At 36.0% G+C, this 14,760-nt stretch overlaps 4 protein-coding genes across 8 annotated transcripts in view; 1 reads left to right on the top strand and 3 right to left on the bottom strand.

The window, feature by feature from the left end:
- Positions 1-58: 58 nt before the first annotated feature.
- LOC107015162 lies at positions 59-2,551 on the bottom strand. 2 transcript variants are annotated; one of them, XM_015215345.2, is made up of 3 exons: positions 2,417-2,551; positions 1,250-1,377; positions 59-728 (listed from the first exon to the last, which is right to left on the bottom strand). In XM_015215345.2, exons 2-3 carry the CDS (start codon positions 1,331-1,333, stop codon positions 306-308), a joined length of 507 nt encoding a protein of 168 aa, XP_015070831.1. In that variant the 5' UTR covers positions 1,334-1,377; positions 2,417-2,551; the 3' UTR covers positions 59-305. The 2 variants fall into 2 exon arrangements, with proteins under 2 accessions (XP_015070831.1, XP_015070830.1); XM_015215344.2 differs by lacking the exon at positions 2,417-2,551 and adding an exon at positions 1,612-2,380.
- Positions 2,552-2,578: 27 nt separating this feature from the next.
- Positions 2,579-8,660, bottom strand: LOC107015160 (ubiquitin-conjugating enzyme E2 34). Its single transcript, XM_015215343.2, has 10 exons — positions 8,474-8,660; positions 6,222-6,360; positions 5,830-5,884; positions 5,511-5,549; positions 5,266-5,329; positions 5,099-5,160; positions 4,963-5,002; positions 4,196-4,223; positions 3,325-3,416; positions 2,579-3,145 (listed from the first exon to the last, which is right to left on the bottom strand). The coding sequence occupies exons 2-10, from the start codon at positions 6,276-6,278 to the stop codon at positions 2,863-2,865; spliced, it is 720 nt and encodes a 239-aa protein (XP_015070829.1). The 5' UTR covers positions 6,279-6,360; positions 8,474-8,660; the 3' UTR covers positions 2,579-2,862.
- A 1,763-nt stretch (positions 8,661-10,423) lies between these two features.
- On the top strand, positions 10,424-11,492 carry LOC107014788. Its single transcript, XM_015214875.2, has 2 exons — positions 10,424-11,175; positions 11,251-11,492. The coding sequence occupies exons 1-2, from the start codon at positions 10,709-10,711 to the stop codon at positions 11,264-11,266; spliced, it is 483 nt and encodes a 160-aa protein (XP_015070361.1). The 5' UTR covers positions 10,424-10,708; the 3' UTR covers positions 11,267-11,492.
- A 25-nt stretch (positions 11,493-11,517) lies between these two features.
- Positions 11,518-14,760, bottom strand: part of LOC107014787 (pumilio homolog 23) — an 8,076-nt gene continuing 4,833 nt past the window's right edge. For 2 of the 4 annotated variants that reach the window (XM_015214873.2, XM_027915628.1), the window contains exons 6-11: positions 14,180-14,323; positions 13,762-13,881; positions 13,239-13,424; positions 12,806-12,954; positions 12,537-12,719; positions 11,518-12,003 (exon numbers count right to left, since the gene is read on the bottom strand). In XM_015214873.2, coding sequence (XP_015070359.1) covers positions 11,679-12,003; positions 12,537-12,719; positions 12,806-12,954; positions 13,239-13,424; positions 13,762-13,881; positions 14,180-14,323 — 1,107 coding nt within the window. In that variant the 3' untranslated portion in view covers positions 11,518-11,678. The remainder of the gene's footprint in view (positions 12,004-12,536; positions 12,720-12,805; positions 12,955-13,238; positions 13,425-13,761; positions 13,882-14,179; positions 14,324-14,760) is intronic. The other 2 variants (XM_015214872.2, XM_015214871.2) reach the window with 2 other exon arrangements.

Here is a 14,760-nt window from a genome sequence, read left to right as displayed (position 1 = left end):
GTTTGCAGTAAACATGTATATAGCTGCAGTAAAAGTGAAGCATTACCAGTGTGCCTGATTTTCCTGAAATTCGTCAAACAAAATGTTGATGTTGACGCTATTCAAATTCAAAACTCCAAAATCATGGTTGAATTCAGAACCTATTCCTAGACTAGCATGTGATGATGAAAAAGAAGCTGTTCCTTGCAAGTTGCAACAAATGCAAATTCTTTTTTGCTTATGATATTTGTTTGCTTTCACCAAACACATAGATTCAAGACACATACCTGTAGTCTCTGCTAAATTAGACCTACCCTTTTGCAATCTTAAGTTACCAGATAAAGAGGCCCATAAGATTGAACATCAGGAGTATTATTCTTAACCTTGTTAAGACAGAGATAAGGTATTTCATTGTCCACTCTGTTAATTGGACTGAACAGATATGTTAGGGGCCCAGACAAAGGATTATTGGGCCTTCCAGCTATAGTACCTGGCCCGCTGATCCCTGGCATTGGACCAGAGACACATCCACGATTCGGCTTGTTAATGGTGGAGCCTTTTGAAGTTTCTTTGCTTCCCTGATTCTTCTTCTTATCAGTCTTCAGCCATGAAAACAGAGAGCTTTTCCATGATCTCTTGCAAGTTTTCTTAACATCATTTCCAAAATTGTTGTTTCTCAGTTCCACAGAACGTGGAGGTGTAGTGCTGAATTTCCCTTCAGATACATGCTTTCTCGCTTCTGACAAGAACTGTTAAACGCGCAAGTCATAAATCATCAAATGTCATCTAGCTGGTAATGAGAGGCGGATTCAGAATATAAACTTGACAGTTCAACTATTCAGGTTCAACATTTCACAGCCACTTGAGCCTTACTCAACCCAACTAAATCCTGGATCGGAAATCAAAATGGGGATAGACATATGATTCTGATATCGTGTACAGACAAAGCGGGGAGTAACTTATCTCATTACTCAAAGAATACAATGATATTAACACACAAAGAGAAAAAACAAACTACAGTAACAAGATATTCAAATCTCTAAAAGTAACCTATACTATCATATAAATACGCAACTGAAGTCTCTAGTGATGTTGTAAACAAAGCAGGGCAGAAAGGTACATTGTATATACCAAGTTTAATTCCTTTTTTTGGGTGTATAAAGTAAAAAATTGTTGAATCACTTATTGGAAACTCTGCCTCCACCACTGAATAAAAGATAAAAACTTGAAATGAGTTGAGGGATATAAAGCAAAAAGCAAATGGACTTACATCCGTAAAGTCTGTGTGAGGATCAAATTCGTAGCCACAATAGTCCCCACCTTCATATTTTGGGTATATGGGAAACTTGTTCATAGTTTGCTCCCTGGAATTTCAAAATGCAGGTTCGAGCTTGAGCCCTGTGAAGTGAAAATTTTCATCAAGTCTTACAAGTTACAACCCAAGCCTATATAGAGATACATTTGTTCATTGCAGAAAGTATGAGGGCTCCCCTAATAATAGTAGATTCCAAAAGAGAAATAAATATGGAAAGACCAGCTAAGGCTTTTCCATATCCCATGAGAGTGTATATGGAAAAATGGAAAAAACTAGTGGTTGGATAAATTGGATTAGTTAAAGAAAGCTATATTTACCAATGCTTAACAATGAAAGGAAGTATCAGCATAAGCAACTGTTTTTATTGGTTGAAACGGATCACCATCATTACAGAGACCTAAATAACACTCAGTAATTTAAAAAAGAAATATCAATGAGTACGGATTTTTTTTTCTTTTTTCCTAAGGAAAAGAGTTCCTTCAAAAGAAGTGTAGTAGCATTTGACTCTTGAGCTTTTCTGGAAAGAGGTGAAGATTTGAATTCATGAAGAAATTGATGTTGGTAACAAGAGTGAGAGAGACGTAATCATATCTCAGGGAGTAATTAAATAGGGAAAGCAGGTTTTGTTAACGTACGATTTCACGTCATAAACAATGGAGTAGGTAATAAATATAAATTTTAAGGCGCAATTTTTGGAGTGGAGTTTTAGGTGAAAAGGTTTTGTAAATACCAAGTGGGCGACAAGGAAACGTGAAAAGAGGGGTTAATGTGGCATCATCAGTGATGGGTTTCAACTTTCAAGCATGGCTCGTCGAAGCACTTTTTATTGAATTTTCATCTATCTTAACATTCAAATTTAGTTGATAGATTGATAAGTCTCCGCTTCCCGTAAAGAAAAACCTGAGACTTTAGTGAACAAGTATAAACCAGTCACGAGTGACATCCGCACAGAAATAATTGGTTTAGTCAGCTATACGGGATAGCTCATCCAAACACGTGAACAGAAAGCATGACTGCCTGCTTATGCTATGTATAATTTTACCAGAAAGAACAATAGACTAGACAGACTGCCTGCTTATGCTATGTATAATTTTACCAGAAAGAACAATAGACTAGACATACTTTTACTATGGCTCCACCTTTTAACTTCACTTGTCGAGCGTATAACTACACATGTCTATATATACCTCATCCCCTCCCTGAAAAAAAAGAGGAAAATAAAGTAAATAAAAGACTTGCGAAGAAGAAGAAACCCACATTTGCCAACTATACACAGACAAAGCAAAAGCAAACAACTAGCTCCTGCAACTCTGAGCCCTTCACAATAAAAGCACATTATGTAATCTTTCCACTGACGTGCACAATAGGAAAGAGAAGCCCATTAGCTAGATTAAGAGATTAGTTAGATCTCCACTCAAGAGTAATGCCTATACATTCCCCCTAGGTAAATCAAAAACCTATAATATTAGGTGAAATAACAGGAACCAGCAGCGGGGATTACTACGTATCCATGTGAGATATGGGCTGGTTTGTTCTTCACCATAGTGCACAAAACAAGATTCCCGTCATCAAAGCTGAAGCAGAGGCAGGGCCATTACAACACCAAAAATTGAAACTAGCAACAGCAACAACCAAGTTGGGACGGATTTCCTCTGTTGGTTTTTGACGTCTTTTAGAGGCTTCACTCTGTTCACTTCGTCCTTTGGGGAATTGTCATGCTCTTCCAACAAGGGTCTAGACTTATCTGCTCCAGCTGGCATGGATGATACCTGCTCTGGAACTGGCTGCGACGAGAGCTGCTGCTGTTCATACTTCTCCACATACTCGGGAAACAATTTCCTAAAGGTTGGGCTACCATAAAAGAAATAGAGAATAAGCTACCCTCCTACCTAATAAAAACGTAATAAAGGAAAATACACGGTAAAATAGCATATCCATCTCTCATGCAGGAGATCTTGCACAATGGAGACAAAAGCTCGAGGCAATTATACAAATACAACACAACAGCAAGGAACTCGCAGTCAACTCACTTTTTACAGTTAAAAGCCAAGGATGCCTTTGCAAGCTTCTCCTTCTCAGCAACGGTTGTTGAGACACTGCCTGTGGTAGGACTATTGTCCATCTGCAAGTAATAGATAGTTAGAGCGCGAGCCAGAAGCTGCATTATGCAATGCATGTTTAAACCCCAACATGATTTGCAAAAGAAATGATTCAACTAATGAAGAAAATGTTATCTAAGCAAGCAATCAACTAATCAGTAAACCGCCTATTCATAAACTGCAGATAGAAATCGCAGAATTGGTTCATGTTTCTGAATATTTTTGGTGTTCATGCCAGATGGTAAAGCAACCATCAGATGGAAGGGTTAAAAGGTAGACAAGAAGTATAGAGAAGTTTGGAGAACAGTCCCTTTGTGCATTTTTTGGGAAGTGAGGGTAGATGGAAATATTAGACAATTTGAGGGCGAAGATCATACAACTGGCAGAGGACATCATCATAGAGGTGATAGAACATGGAAGTTTAGAATACTTTTCTTGGTAGGCAGATGTAGAACCACAAAGGGAAAGTATGGGGCAACTTCACCAACTACCAGACTCCCTCCTTTTCTCCTATACCAATCAGAGGTAGCTTTTATGCTAGCTAAGTTATCTTTTATGTGATGGATGACTTCAGATTGTCCTCAATCTCTACCAGTAATTTCAAGATGAAGAATCTATTTCATTTAGTAAGGCTTCCGTGCACAGAACAGATAGAACTCAATTGTCCAGACACATGAAAAAGATATAACATTTTGATAAAAGGAAAAGCACAAAGTAAATAAAACATGATCTGAAAATACACAAGCAGATGAAATGGGAACACCAGGAGTCATTATAAGCTGCAATAGTATAACGAACTTACCATAAATGAGAGCAGCCCTGTTAGTATGCTGCATGCAGAACAGGGAAAAGTTAGCCCGAGCAAGGAAGAAAAAAACATCTCATTTTAGCTGTAAGAATAAATAGGCATGTTTTTGCTATTTGGTTTCAACAAGAAATCAGAAACATGTTAAACAAAAAAATATATATATATATATATTTATAACAAAGTAGACACACATGGATGGCAACTGAGGAGATGGTGTTTGATATTTCAACTAGTTTGGAATTGAGAGTAGTTTGCCTTTGTTGTTGAAAGAGAAAAAATTTGGTAGGCAAACAAATTAATTCAAGCAAAATTACATGGAATGAGAGAATGGGACTTAAAAAAGGGAGGGATACAGGGCAAAGGTTTATGCTAAAGTGGAGCAAAAGAGGGAGACTGGCACCCTGGGGATAGGGCATCTGTTTGTGGGCGGTGAGGGAGAGTCTGGAGTGCAGTGAGGTGGGTCTCAGGTGGCAGGGAGATACAGAGGAGTGGTCCTGAAAACAAAATGTTTCATAAGTGAAAACACATATAACCTCTTCGTTAAGAAATCATGTTTGCTTTTGAAAGTGGAGAGGGTGATATATATTTCCTTGTCATGGCAGAAACAAAAACATAAACCTTTTTTTAAAAAAATTGCAACAATGATTTGTTTTTCTTGTCATTACAAAATCAGAACTAGGTTTGTTTTTTGGTTACCAAACAGGCACTAAAGAAAACATTGCCAGACAAATAAGCATTATTTATTGTTTGCAGCTCATTACCTTGACACGGACCACATTGGATTCCAGCTCTCTGGATGGACTGTGAGGAAATAAGGCAACAAAGGTTAAAAACAGACCAAGATCATCACAAAGCAACAGAAAACTGTGACAATCAGGCAATTCTAAAAGCACTTACAGTCACTCATAGATAAGCAGATTTTCTTTTGCGTCATGAATCTTCCGTTTGGAGTAGTCATACTACAGAAAAAGAAAACATATGTGCTGTAAAAATCAGCAGGAAACAAAAGCCTCAAAAGCATTGAGACAGCAAGGGAATTTCGAACTCATCTAAAGTTAGACTACCTGATCCCTGGAGGTTTAAACGGATATTCTGGAGGAAACTTGATCTTCCCATAATAAAATCCACCTAATGATAGGAAGTGTTTATCATTTCATGAACAACAACAAAAGGAGCATAAGTTAATTCCAGAAGAATATCAAATATACAAAAATGACAGGAAGACGGGTTGGAGGAACGGGAGTGCTATCACCCAACAATATCAGCTAATCAAATAATTTAAACACTGAACTCAGAAAAAAGTAGCAACCTGCAAATGGTGTTCCTTCACTCCCCTCCAAAACATAATCTGGACACACAGTTTAGGTAGAAGTAGGACCATTAGTAATATCAAAGCAAACAAATGACGAATTAATTGATCAAGAGAAACCAAAGGAAAACAAGGAAAACAAAAGGAGGGCCACTCCCTGCAAATAAGTCTAGTCAGTTATATTAATTAGAAATACTGCTACATTTTCATGATTACTTTACTTGTAAAGAACAAAGAAAAAAAGAAAAAAAGATCATTTGTTAAGAGACAATTTTATTCCATAATTGACTGCAAGAACATGAGCAGAAGTAGGACTCACGCCACTCAAGGATATCATTCGGAGAAGGGCGGGCCACAACATGGGAAACAGGTTCCTGCAATGGAGAATGCATCATTACCATAGCATTGTACAACATAATTGAATTTGCATGGTGTAGAATAGTCTAGCCCATAAAAGGCATAGAAGGACGTCATCCCACATGAGTAAGTCCATGAAGTAAAACATTCTCCAAGATATGACAGGACTTTAAGCACACAACTTGCATATCTTCAGGCCTAGCAATGGTGTGGAGGGAAGCAAAAACCCACCATTGCATAATTAACAATTACTAGCCTTAGTTTACATGCGTTGCAAATAGCTATAGACTGAAATAAAGTATCTGGTAATGCTTCAAATGTAGAGCAATTACCAGCAACTAAAAGGTTACGTACTTTACAAAGTGCTCTATATTCCTTCTGAAGGCGCTTTACACATGCTTTTTCTGCCATGTCTTAGCTTCAAAATATATTGAAACTAAGAGAGAATCCTGCAAAGCTTCCTTATCCTCTTGACCACCAGAAATACAACCACCTGTAGACATATGAGATGCTTAACAAAGCCAGGAATTCCAAACTTATTAAACATAGAATATATAGGGCATTTAGGTAGAATAATGCCCAAGAAAGACTATTAAGTCCACAAAAAAATAATCCTGGAACAAAAAGCAGGCAAAGCCAGCTAAGTCTGTTCCCAGTAGCAATTAGGAACAGTGGCGGAGCCAAGAATTGAAAAATAGAGGAAGCTTACAAAGAGAAGCGAGCAACGTGCATTTTCAGAGAAAACAATAAACAGGGAGCATCAGGATATATTTTAAAAGGTTTCTTCTAGACTCATATTTCCTAATTTAAACAGGCCAATAACTTCACATATTCTTAATAACGGCAGTGTCCAGGTCAACTTTACTCATCTTGATGAATGCATTGGGTACCTGCCACCCCCATACACACAAGCACCCAATAACTTGGTCCAACGAGGCTTAGGTAGATGACAAGAAATGCGTTCAATCAACAGTAAATATTGGACAGGAGACTGTTGATCAAGAACCCTCCACTTTCAATCAAATGAAGTAGTCACTGGGGGAGGGGAGAAAACACTGCGGACACCCTGAGGAGTGAGGAGAGGGTTTACTATCGAAAAGAAGAATAAAGAGAAATATTGTTCAGAATTGCCAGGTCATTTACAATACGCATCCATATTGTGCATTTGAAATTCAAAAGGACAACTATCATATATAATACAGGTCACTGACGAACATCAGTCCAGATTATAAGATTGGAGAAATAGGGTGTGATGGAAATAGTGACTGAATATAATTCTAGCCAGCAAACAAATGCACTTTCTTCTGACTAGGCCCAACATTCTTCACCAAGCCCTTCTGTTGAGATATCACCTCTTTACCGATCCTCCCTTCTCTTCAGCAACAGATTGGATTCTTCCTGGACTTTGAAATGTGTATAAACCGTAAGTTTGTAATGAAATGAACAAGTGTTTCCCACAACTCATTATATTTAGCCATACAAAGGATAGGACAGGTTTCCAAAGTAATGAGGGCAAAGAAAAATGGAATAAGAGAACAATATTTGTAAAGAATCCAGTCTTCAACTGAGTCTATGTTTTTCGTAAGAGGAACCAACACGTATCAAGTCCTTACTCTATAGTACACAAAGTTTTTCTTTTTGATGGGTCTCTATAGTACACAAGGTTCAAACACCAATAAAGATTCTACATACTCGAGCATTGTGGAGGAAAGGAGTGAAGATTTTTTAGAACAGGAAAAGGCATGAAGAGTTTTTGTTTTCTTTCTTAAAGAATTCACGACCAATCATGGATGGGGATTGAATGAGAGCACAAAATCATTGGCAAAACTATGGAATATAGCCAGCAGATAATACCAGGGAATGGATACCGTCAAGCATGGAAGATCTTTTTTGGATAGAAGGTTTGACATCTACTGTTTTCCACTCGTACGCTGTTACATTAGAAAAAAGTTCAATGCCTTACAAGGCACCGACTTTTACCTAAAAAAAATGACGCTTTCCTGGACCTATATAGACATTCATCTGGTTATTTAGATATTTCTAGTACTATATAGACAATCTAATGAAATAAATTTTCTTAAAGCAAAAGGTGAAAGCAGTTGCATCTATAAGAAGATAAAACTCTATCTGGTCTACATTTGATTAGGAATAGGTCTTGTTTTATTGCCTACATTAGAAAAATAATAAAACCAGATATACTGACATCTATGATCACATCTTTTATTTCTTTCCCCGAATTTCTAACCTAAAAAATAATAACAGTCAAATATTCAAAGGAAAACAAGTGATGGAAATGCTAGGACTAGATAGGAGGAAACAGTTCAGAGCCAAAACACGCAATTCAGAAAATAAGTCCTCCAAGAAACCGGAAGTAACAGAAATTAAGTACATTACTATCGAACGACGAACATATAGCACATATTCTCAAATGAAAACACTATTGATAATCAACACCGTAAACGAAATAGCCGAGAGACATACGCATCATACAAACAAGAAAATAAACCGCACAATAATCCAGGTAATCAGATCGAAATTCATTGTCTTCGTATCAAAATTAACGAAGTAGATGATGTACATACATAAAGAAGAAGATCATATATTACCGAAGATCTTGAAGAAATTGGAAATTGAATTGGGCGAATTGAGGTTTTCCAGAATCTGATGAAGATCTACTTCAAACGGCTGCGAGTTGAGGAACAAAAATAATTGAAGAGAAGCTTTTCTTGGTTTTCGGCTTGCAGATGATGGACACTGACCCGACTCACGAGCCGAAGCTGAGTCCGATAATGCAATTCAATAAAATTTATTTCAAGGACAAAATTGACCTTGCCAATACGCCTAATATTTGATGGACGAATTAACCCCTATTCATTGTAACTTCGCCGACTTATCATTCTCCGTGTGGCACTGTCGCGTCCATATTATTGGTATTGTTAATTTGGGTAAAGGGGCCACATAACTTTTTAATTATAAATTTATATACTATAATCTTTTGGAATATTTTATTTATAAAATACGAAATTACTAAAATTTTAAGATACTGTAATTTTTATACGAATAATTTAAAATAATTTATGGAATTAATACTAAGAAAAATAGATGTCTAGACTCTTTTTATAGTTCAAAATCCGCACGGATGGAACATAATAAAATGACGAGTTCATATAAATACCTTTGATTCGAATGTTGTATTTGTAAAAAAATAAAAATAATATTATTTTTAGAATTCAATAAACAAAAATAATAACTCAAAACTGTTAAGTTAAAAAAAAATCAATCTAGCTTCCACTTCTTTAAATTCAAAGAAAATAACAAATTACATAATAGGATTATAGGAATAGTTGACAATGCAAGAGGGATGATAGACTCCAATTTGAAAATGTAGAAAGAAGAAACTTATTTTGTGCTTTACATAATTGATTTTTTTCTTCTCACACAAGCTGATGGACTCAAATTTCATATTTTTTGAATTTACAAATTTTAAATCCACTAACTTATGATCCGAAAAATTCAGTTTCTCACAATTAATATCAGTTATGAGAGATGCAAAATAATATTTTTCAAACTTTTAAAATTATTTTTCATGATAATTATTCGTAATAATAACATAATCCGTCTTATTAATCGCGGTTAAAAAATGATGCTTGGTTGTGAACATGTCTTTCAAGCATGTTTCTTGATTACTATCCTATCTTAAATGCACATGGTCTCCAAAAGTAAACGTGTTCTTTATTTATAACAAAAGAAAGAAAGAAAAAACTTAAAACTTTAAATTAGCAAAAGACGGTAATATGATTAGTAAATTATTAGTTGGAAAGGGAAGGGCTTAGTGGCGTCGAATATAAAATTAATCAACGAAGCATCTCAACTTTGAAGTTTTCTTGTTCGTGTTTTTCAACTAAGATGGATCATTCTTTTTGTCTTAAAATTTCCACATTTCACACGCATTTCCAGAAGAAAAGAAAAAGTGCTACCCACTTTATTATTTCATATAAGATGTGTAATCTAATGATTATAGAAGTAATAGTGTCAACCCACCGCTGATTGTATTGCATACGCGACATGAATTATTCTGATTAACCGCGCAGCAAATTATTAGGTAAATTAAGATTGATAATTATTATGGTCTCTACCTTAAAGGCTCAAAAGTGAATATAGAAAATCCAATAACCAAACTTAAAAGAAAATTCAATCCCATTCAGAAGACCTATTTAGATTGAATTTGAACTGTCTATCCTAAATTTAAAAGAATCATATTCAATTTGATGGCACGTATAAATTGTTTCAAGTCGACATAAAAAGTGGTGGGTGTTTGGGGGAGGGACGATATGACAGTTGTCATCAAGGAAAAGAGGATGGAGATCTGCGCACACCCATTTCAAAAAGTGAAAAATCTGCCTCCTCCTTTTATAAACATTTTCCAACACTGCATCCGCAGAAATATAAAATACATAAAAGAGCATCTTTTGACTTGCAAATACTCTCAAGCTACACGTATAATTAGACAACTCATAGGAATAAAGAAATAAATAAATTGCACAAAATCATCCACTGTCAAACACAGTCCAAATTTACATAATACAATAACTACGTTTCAGATTGTTATCAAATGCAAATGCAAATGAATTCTCACTAACCATATTGTGCTTCCGAGTGAAACTCCAAAAAATAAAACAAGACACACATAAATTTTAAAAGGTTTGAGATCTAGTTGAGTTAAAGGAAAGGGCCAAAGCAATTCGTAAGGGATGAAATCAAATCTTTCAATATCAAAACTTAAAAACAATATAATAATCACCCTCTTCCAGTAAATAAAATATTATCACGTGCCAGGTCACATGATCACTCTGAAACTTTCTAACAACTTATCTGGAAATCAGAGTTCCAACACCGAACAGTCAAAGAAACATCACATGATCTCACTAAGCATTGGATCCTTCAACTGTTCCAACACATTCAAACATCATATATATATATATGAGATCTCATCACCTCAGCTTCAAAGCTACCAAATCACCATAAACATAGAAAAAACACCATTTAACTCAGCTTACAGCAGCAAGACTATGAAGAGCTATTCAAGAATACTAGCTGCTTTTGTTCTAGCACTTCTGTTGATTCTTACTTCAGAGTCCAATGCCGCACATGCAGCTCGGTTCCTCTCCAATAAACAGCATCCGTCCCAAAAAACTTCAACATCACAAACACTCAAGGGTCTGCATACAAAACAGAAGAAACCATTCAAGAAAGTTGATTCAAGCTTTAGGAGAATACCTCCAAGCAGATGGAATCCTATACAAAACAAGTAATTTCTGAATCTAAAAGTGTTCTTCAGTTACATCCATAAGCAGTTTTCTCAAATATCACATTTTTGTACCAGGTACAAGCCTCCATAGGATGACTAAAAGAAGCATCCCCTCAGCAAAAAACGGCACCTTTAAAGCAATTCGTTCATTCAATATCAATGCAGTCTCGTAGTACAAAGTTAGTTTCCACTATCCAGCTAGGATAGTCACTTGCAACACAAATACAGGATCCAATTTTGTTCCTTGGTAGCTATGTAATATGTTGTTAGATGTATTTCCAAAAGTTATATAAATGTGAATACTATTAAGTTCTTCATATCAGTACATATATGAACCAACCATTTAAACTTACCAATGAATAATTTAACTAGAATCAACAAAATTAAGTGTTTTCAGCATCCAATAGAAGTTCCATCATTTCTGATCAAACAACAGAAAGTAACCAAAACTGAGCTCAGATACAGTAATGTAAAATTCAATAAAGAACCTAAAAGCATAACAGTTAAACTTTGATCTTCTTTCTTTTAGATTCTGACTCGCCATCTTTCCTATGCCTTTTCTTCTCGTCTTTAGACCTTTTCACTTTTTTTGAAACCTGATGAGCCAAGAAGGGGGTATTTGAAGTTTTGGCAGAAGCTAAAGTTGTCTCAATCTCTTTCCTAATGTCTTTTAACTTTCCTGGCTTTGATTTGGAAACAGTATCAGCAAGAAAGCTCTCCTTTTCAAATGATTTGGTTTCCTTTGGTCCAAATGTAGCATAAAATTCTTTCAGAGCAGATTGTTGTGAAGCTTGTCTTGACTTCCACAGGTCGGGTTGCCTTGCAAATCTATCATGACAGAAAAGGAAGCCAAATAAGTAACAATAAACCAGGAGAGCTTAACACAACTTTAGATGAGACTGTCAGAATGGTTTCAGAAGGTCTTCCCACTATCAATTTGCACTCTTCTCCAGTGAAGATGATTGAATTGATTACAGCATGTAATCTCACAGTTCAGAGATGTATTTATTTACTTATTTTTAAAGAAAGGCTACTATTCAAACTGCCAGAAAACATAGTTCGCCGCGTCTAAAGGCGTCCCTTCAGATGCTAATGTTAATGATAAACAGCATGAAGTAACTAAATTATAAGAAATAAGAAGCAGTCGTGCTTGGAGAAACAGTAACCTCAACGTCTAGCCCTTTAATTTTGTGACACAAACAGGATTAAAATGCATAGAAACTAAGAGTCATGACACCACATAGCCCGGATCGGGAAAAAAATGTTCACTCAGCCACAGAGCACTATACGCCTCTGGTGTTAAGCTACATTAGATAGTGGAAAGGGGGAGAAGCCATGAAGATGCAAAAGGAAAGGCTCACCCATCAATATCAAGTTTCCTCAGTAGGTAAGGTCCCTGCTTAGACTTGGATAGCTCTGGTTGGAGAGGTAACATTTCCGATACTATTGTCTCTCTCAGATTCAAGTTACTAGCAGTGAAGCACTTTTCAACAGTAAATGAACCAAATGGGTGCACTGAGAGTTCACCAAAATGTCCTCGAAGCCTTCAAGTTACAGACCATCATTATTAGAAAATCAACAATATCAGTTCCAACTGTATGGAGTAACAAAAGTATGCTATAATACATACTTGGCAACTAACTTCCTCTTTTGCTTTCCCGATATATTCGAGTTGAGAAAAGATTCAATGACCCGTGAACCACTAGGATCTTTCGATGCCTCGAGAACATGATGTTCTTCTAAAGATGTGATACTAGTAACGTACACCTGTATTAGTTCCTGTAGCATATAAAAAAAAATTATAATCATGCTGACAGTAACACTTCACTCGTTACTATAATAGCAATATAGTACAGGATAAACATAAGATACACAATACTAAGCACTGGCTTTTGAAATAATAGAAAAAATAAGAGTTGACGTAAACAAGCTAGATAGAACACTTCAGATGTCAGACTTAAGCTAAAGACTATCAACATAGTAATGGAAGAGATAAATTTGTGGCATAGACATGCATATACATGGAATCAAATTCAAAAGAAGAATGAGAAAGGAACCCATACACTAGGAAGTCTAAATATCGACTGCAGAATCAAAGATCCAACGACATGAATCTTTGTTCCATGTGGCCAACTCCAGTTCGATTTGTCTCTTGAGCAAAAGAAATTTTCAAGAAATAATATTCGGGGGACGATACCCTTGGGAAACTCATCCCCTGTGCATACAGAAGCAGCAATGGCCTGACAACACTGAAACAAAGAAGACAAAAGGAAAGGAAAACACTCAGCTGATCCTTCATTTTTCATAGTCAAAGAAAACATTTATCAATAAATAAAGGTAATGAATACAGAAAGAAATATTTATCGTTATCAAACTGGATACTGCGCAAACGAATAGTTCTTTTGGAATCTAGGATAAAGAAAATTTTATTCCAAACAGTACCAAGATGAAACTGTGAGAAGTACAAAACAGCTTAGTACAGTTCCTCCCCTGTGGCCTGTTCCTTTATATCATCCAAACATCTAGAATGTTTGAACACAATAATAGGGAAAATATGAAGTGTGACCTTGAATTTTCACAACAAACCTCATGTTCATGGCTGTGGAGTCTTTGAGTTGCAGCAAGGACAGAAACAACAACTCCAGACTTTCCCATTTCAAAAAGATCGCGAAACTTTGTACCAAGCTCCTCCCAGATCAAGTCCATCTAGTAAAAAAATAGGATGTGAGTGATACCATAAGCCAACATATGATTAAACATGGGAAACCATTGAAAACCTAATTCAAACTATCAGTATAATGTCTTGTCAGATAGTATTTAATGAGCAAAAAGAATAGAAGACATGCTTTTAAAGTTCATCTGGCACACTGCATACTGATTTTAACATTTACCAACATTTGGATCTAGATGAATTTCTCAAGATCGTTAAATTCAATTCTACTTGTCCTTATGTTTATCTTACATGAAAGAAATATTCCTAATAGTGACGTTTGAAAGGCCTTACATGATCCTGACTTTTGGCATGAGATGCTAAAGCCTGCACAACAAAGTTTGCACAGTGATGAGATGACATTCGAAACAATGACTTCCTGAAAACTTTCGTTAACAACTCATCGTACAATGTTTCAGGAGCAAATTCCAGGATGGCCTGCAACATTGTGCATTAAATCGTCAAATAAGGAGAACTCTTTACAAGTTAGAAAGCAATGCAGCTAAAAGAAGCAGAGTAAATCATGATGTTAGAAAACTTGCAAACGTCTCTATAGACCTAGGCTTCATCTGATTTTACAGAAACTGGTGGAACTGTCAACAAACCACAAAGAACTTATGCTGATATATATTAGCATAAGCCATAAAGTCTGCTTCCAGGATAAACAAATATATTTGCTCTAAGTTTTTCTTCAGATGTAGGATTGTGTAACACATTCAACCATCCTCCATCTTGCAGATGTACTAGATTGCAGAAATAGAAGGCTGATACTTCATCAAACAAACAGAAGGCTGGCATGCCAAATATAAGACGTACGCAACTAATTCAGCTGGAATTGTAAAAAAACTGCATAACTTGGGGGGGGGGGGGGGTGG

This window comes from Solanum pennellii, chromosome 3, assembly GCF_001406875.1.
Source record: "Solanum pennellii chromosome 3, SPENNV200".
Classification (NCBI taxonomy): domain Eukaryota; kingdom Viridiplantae; phylum Streptophyta; class Magnoliopsida; order Solanales; family Solanaceae; genus Solanum; species Solanum pennellii.
Note: the sequence above shows the minus strand (reverse complement) of the source record. Positions and strands in the feature narration are given on the sequence as shown.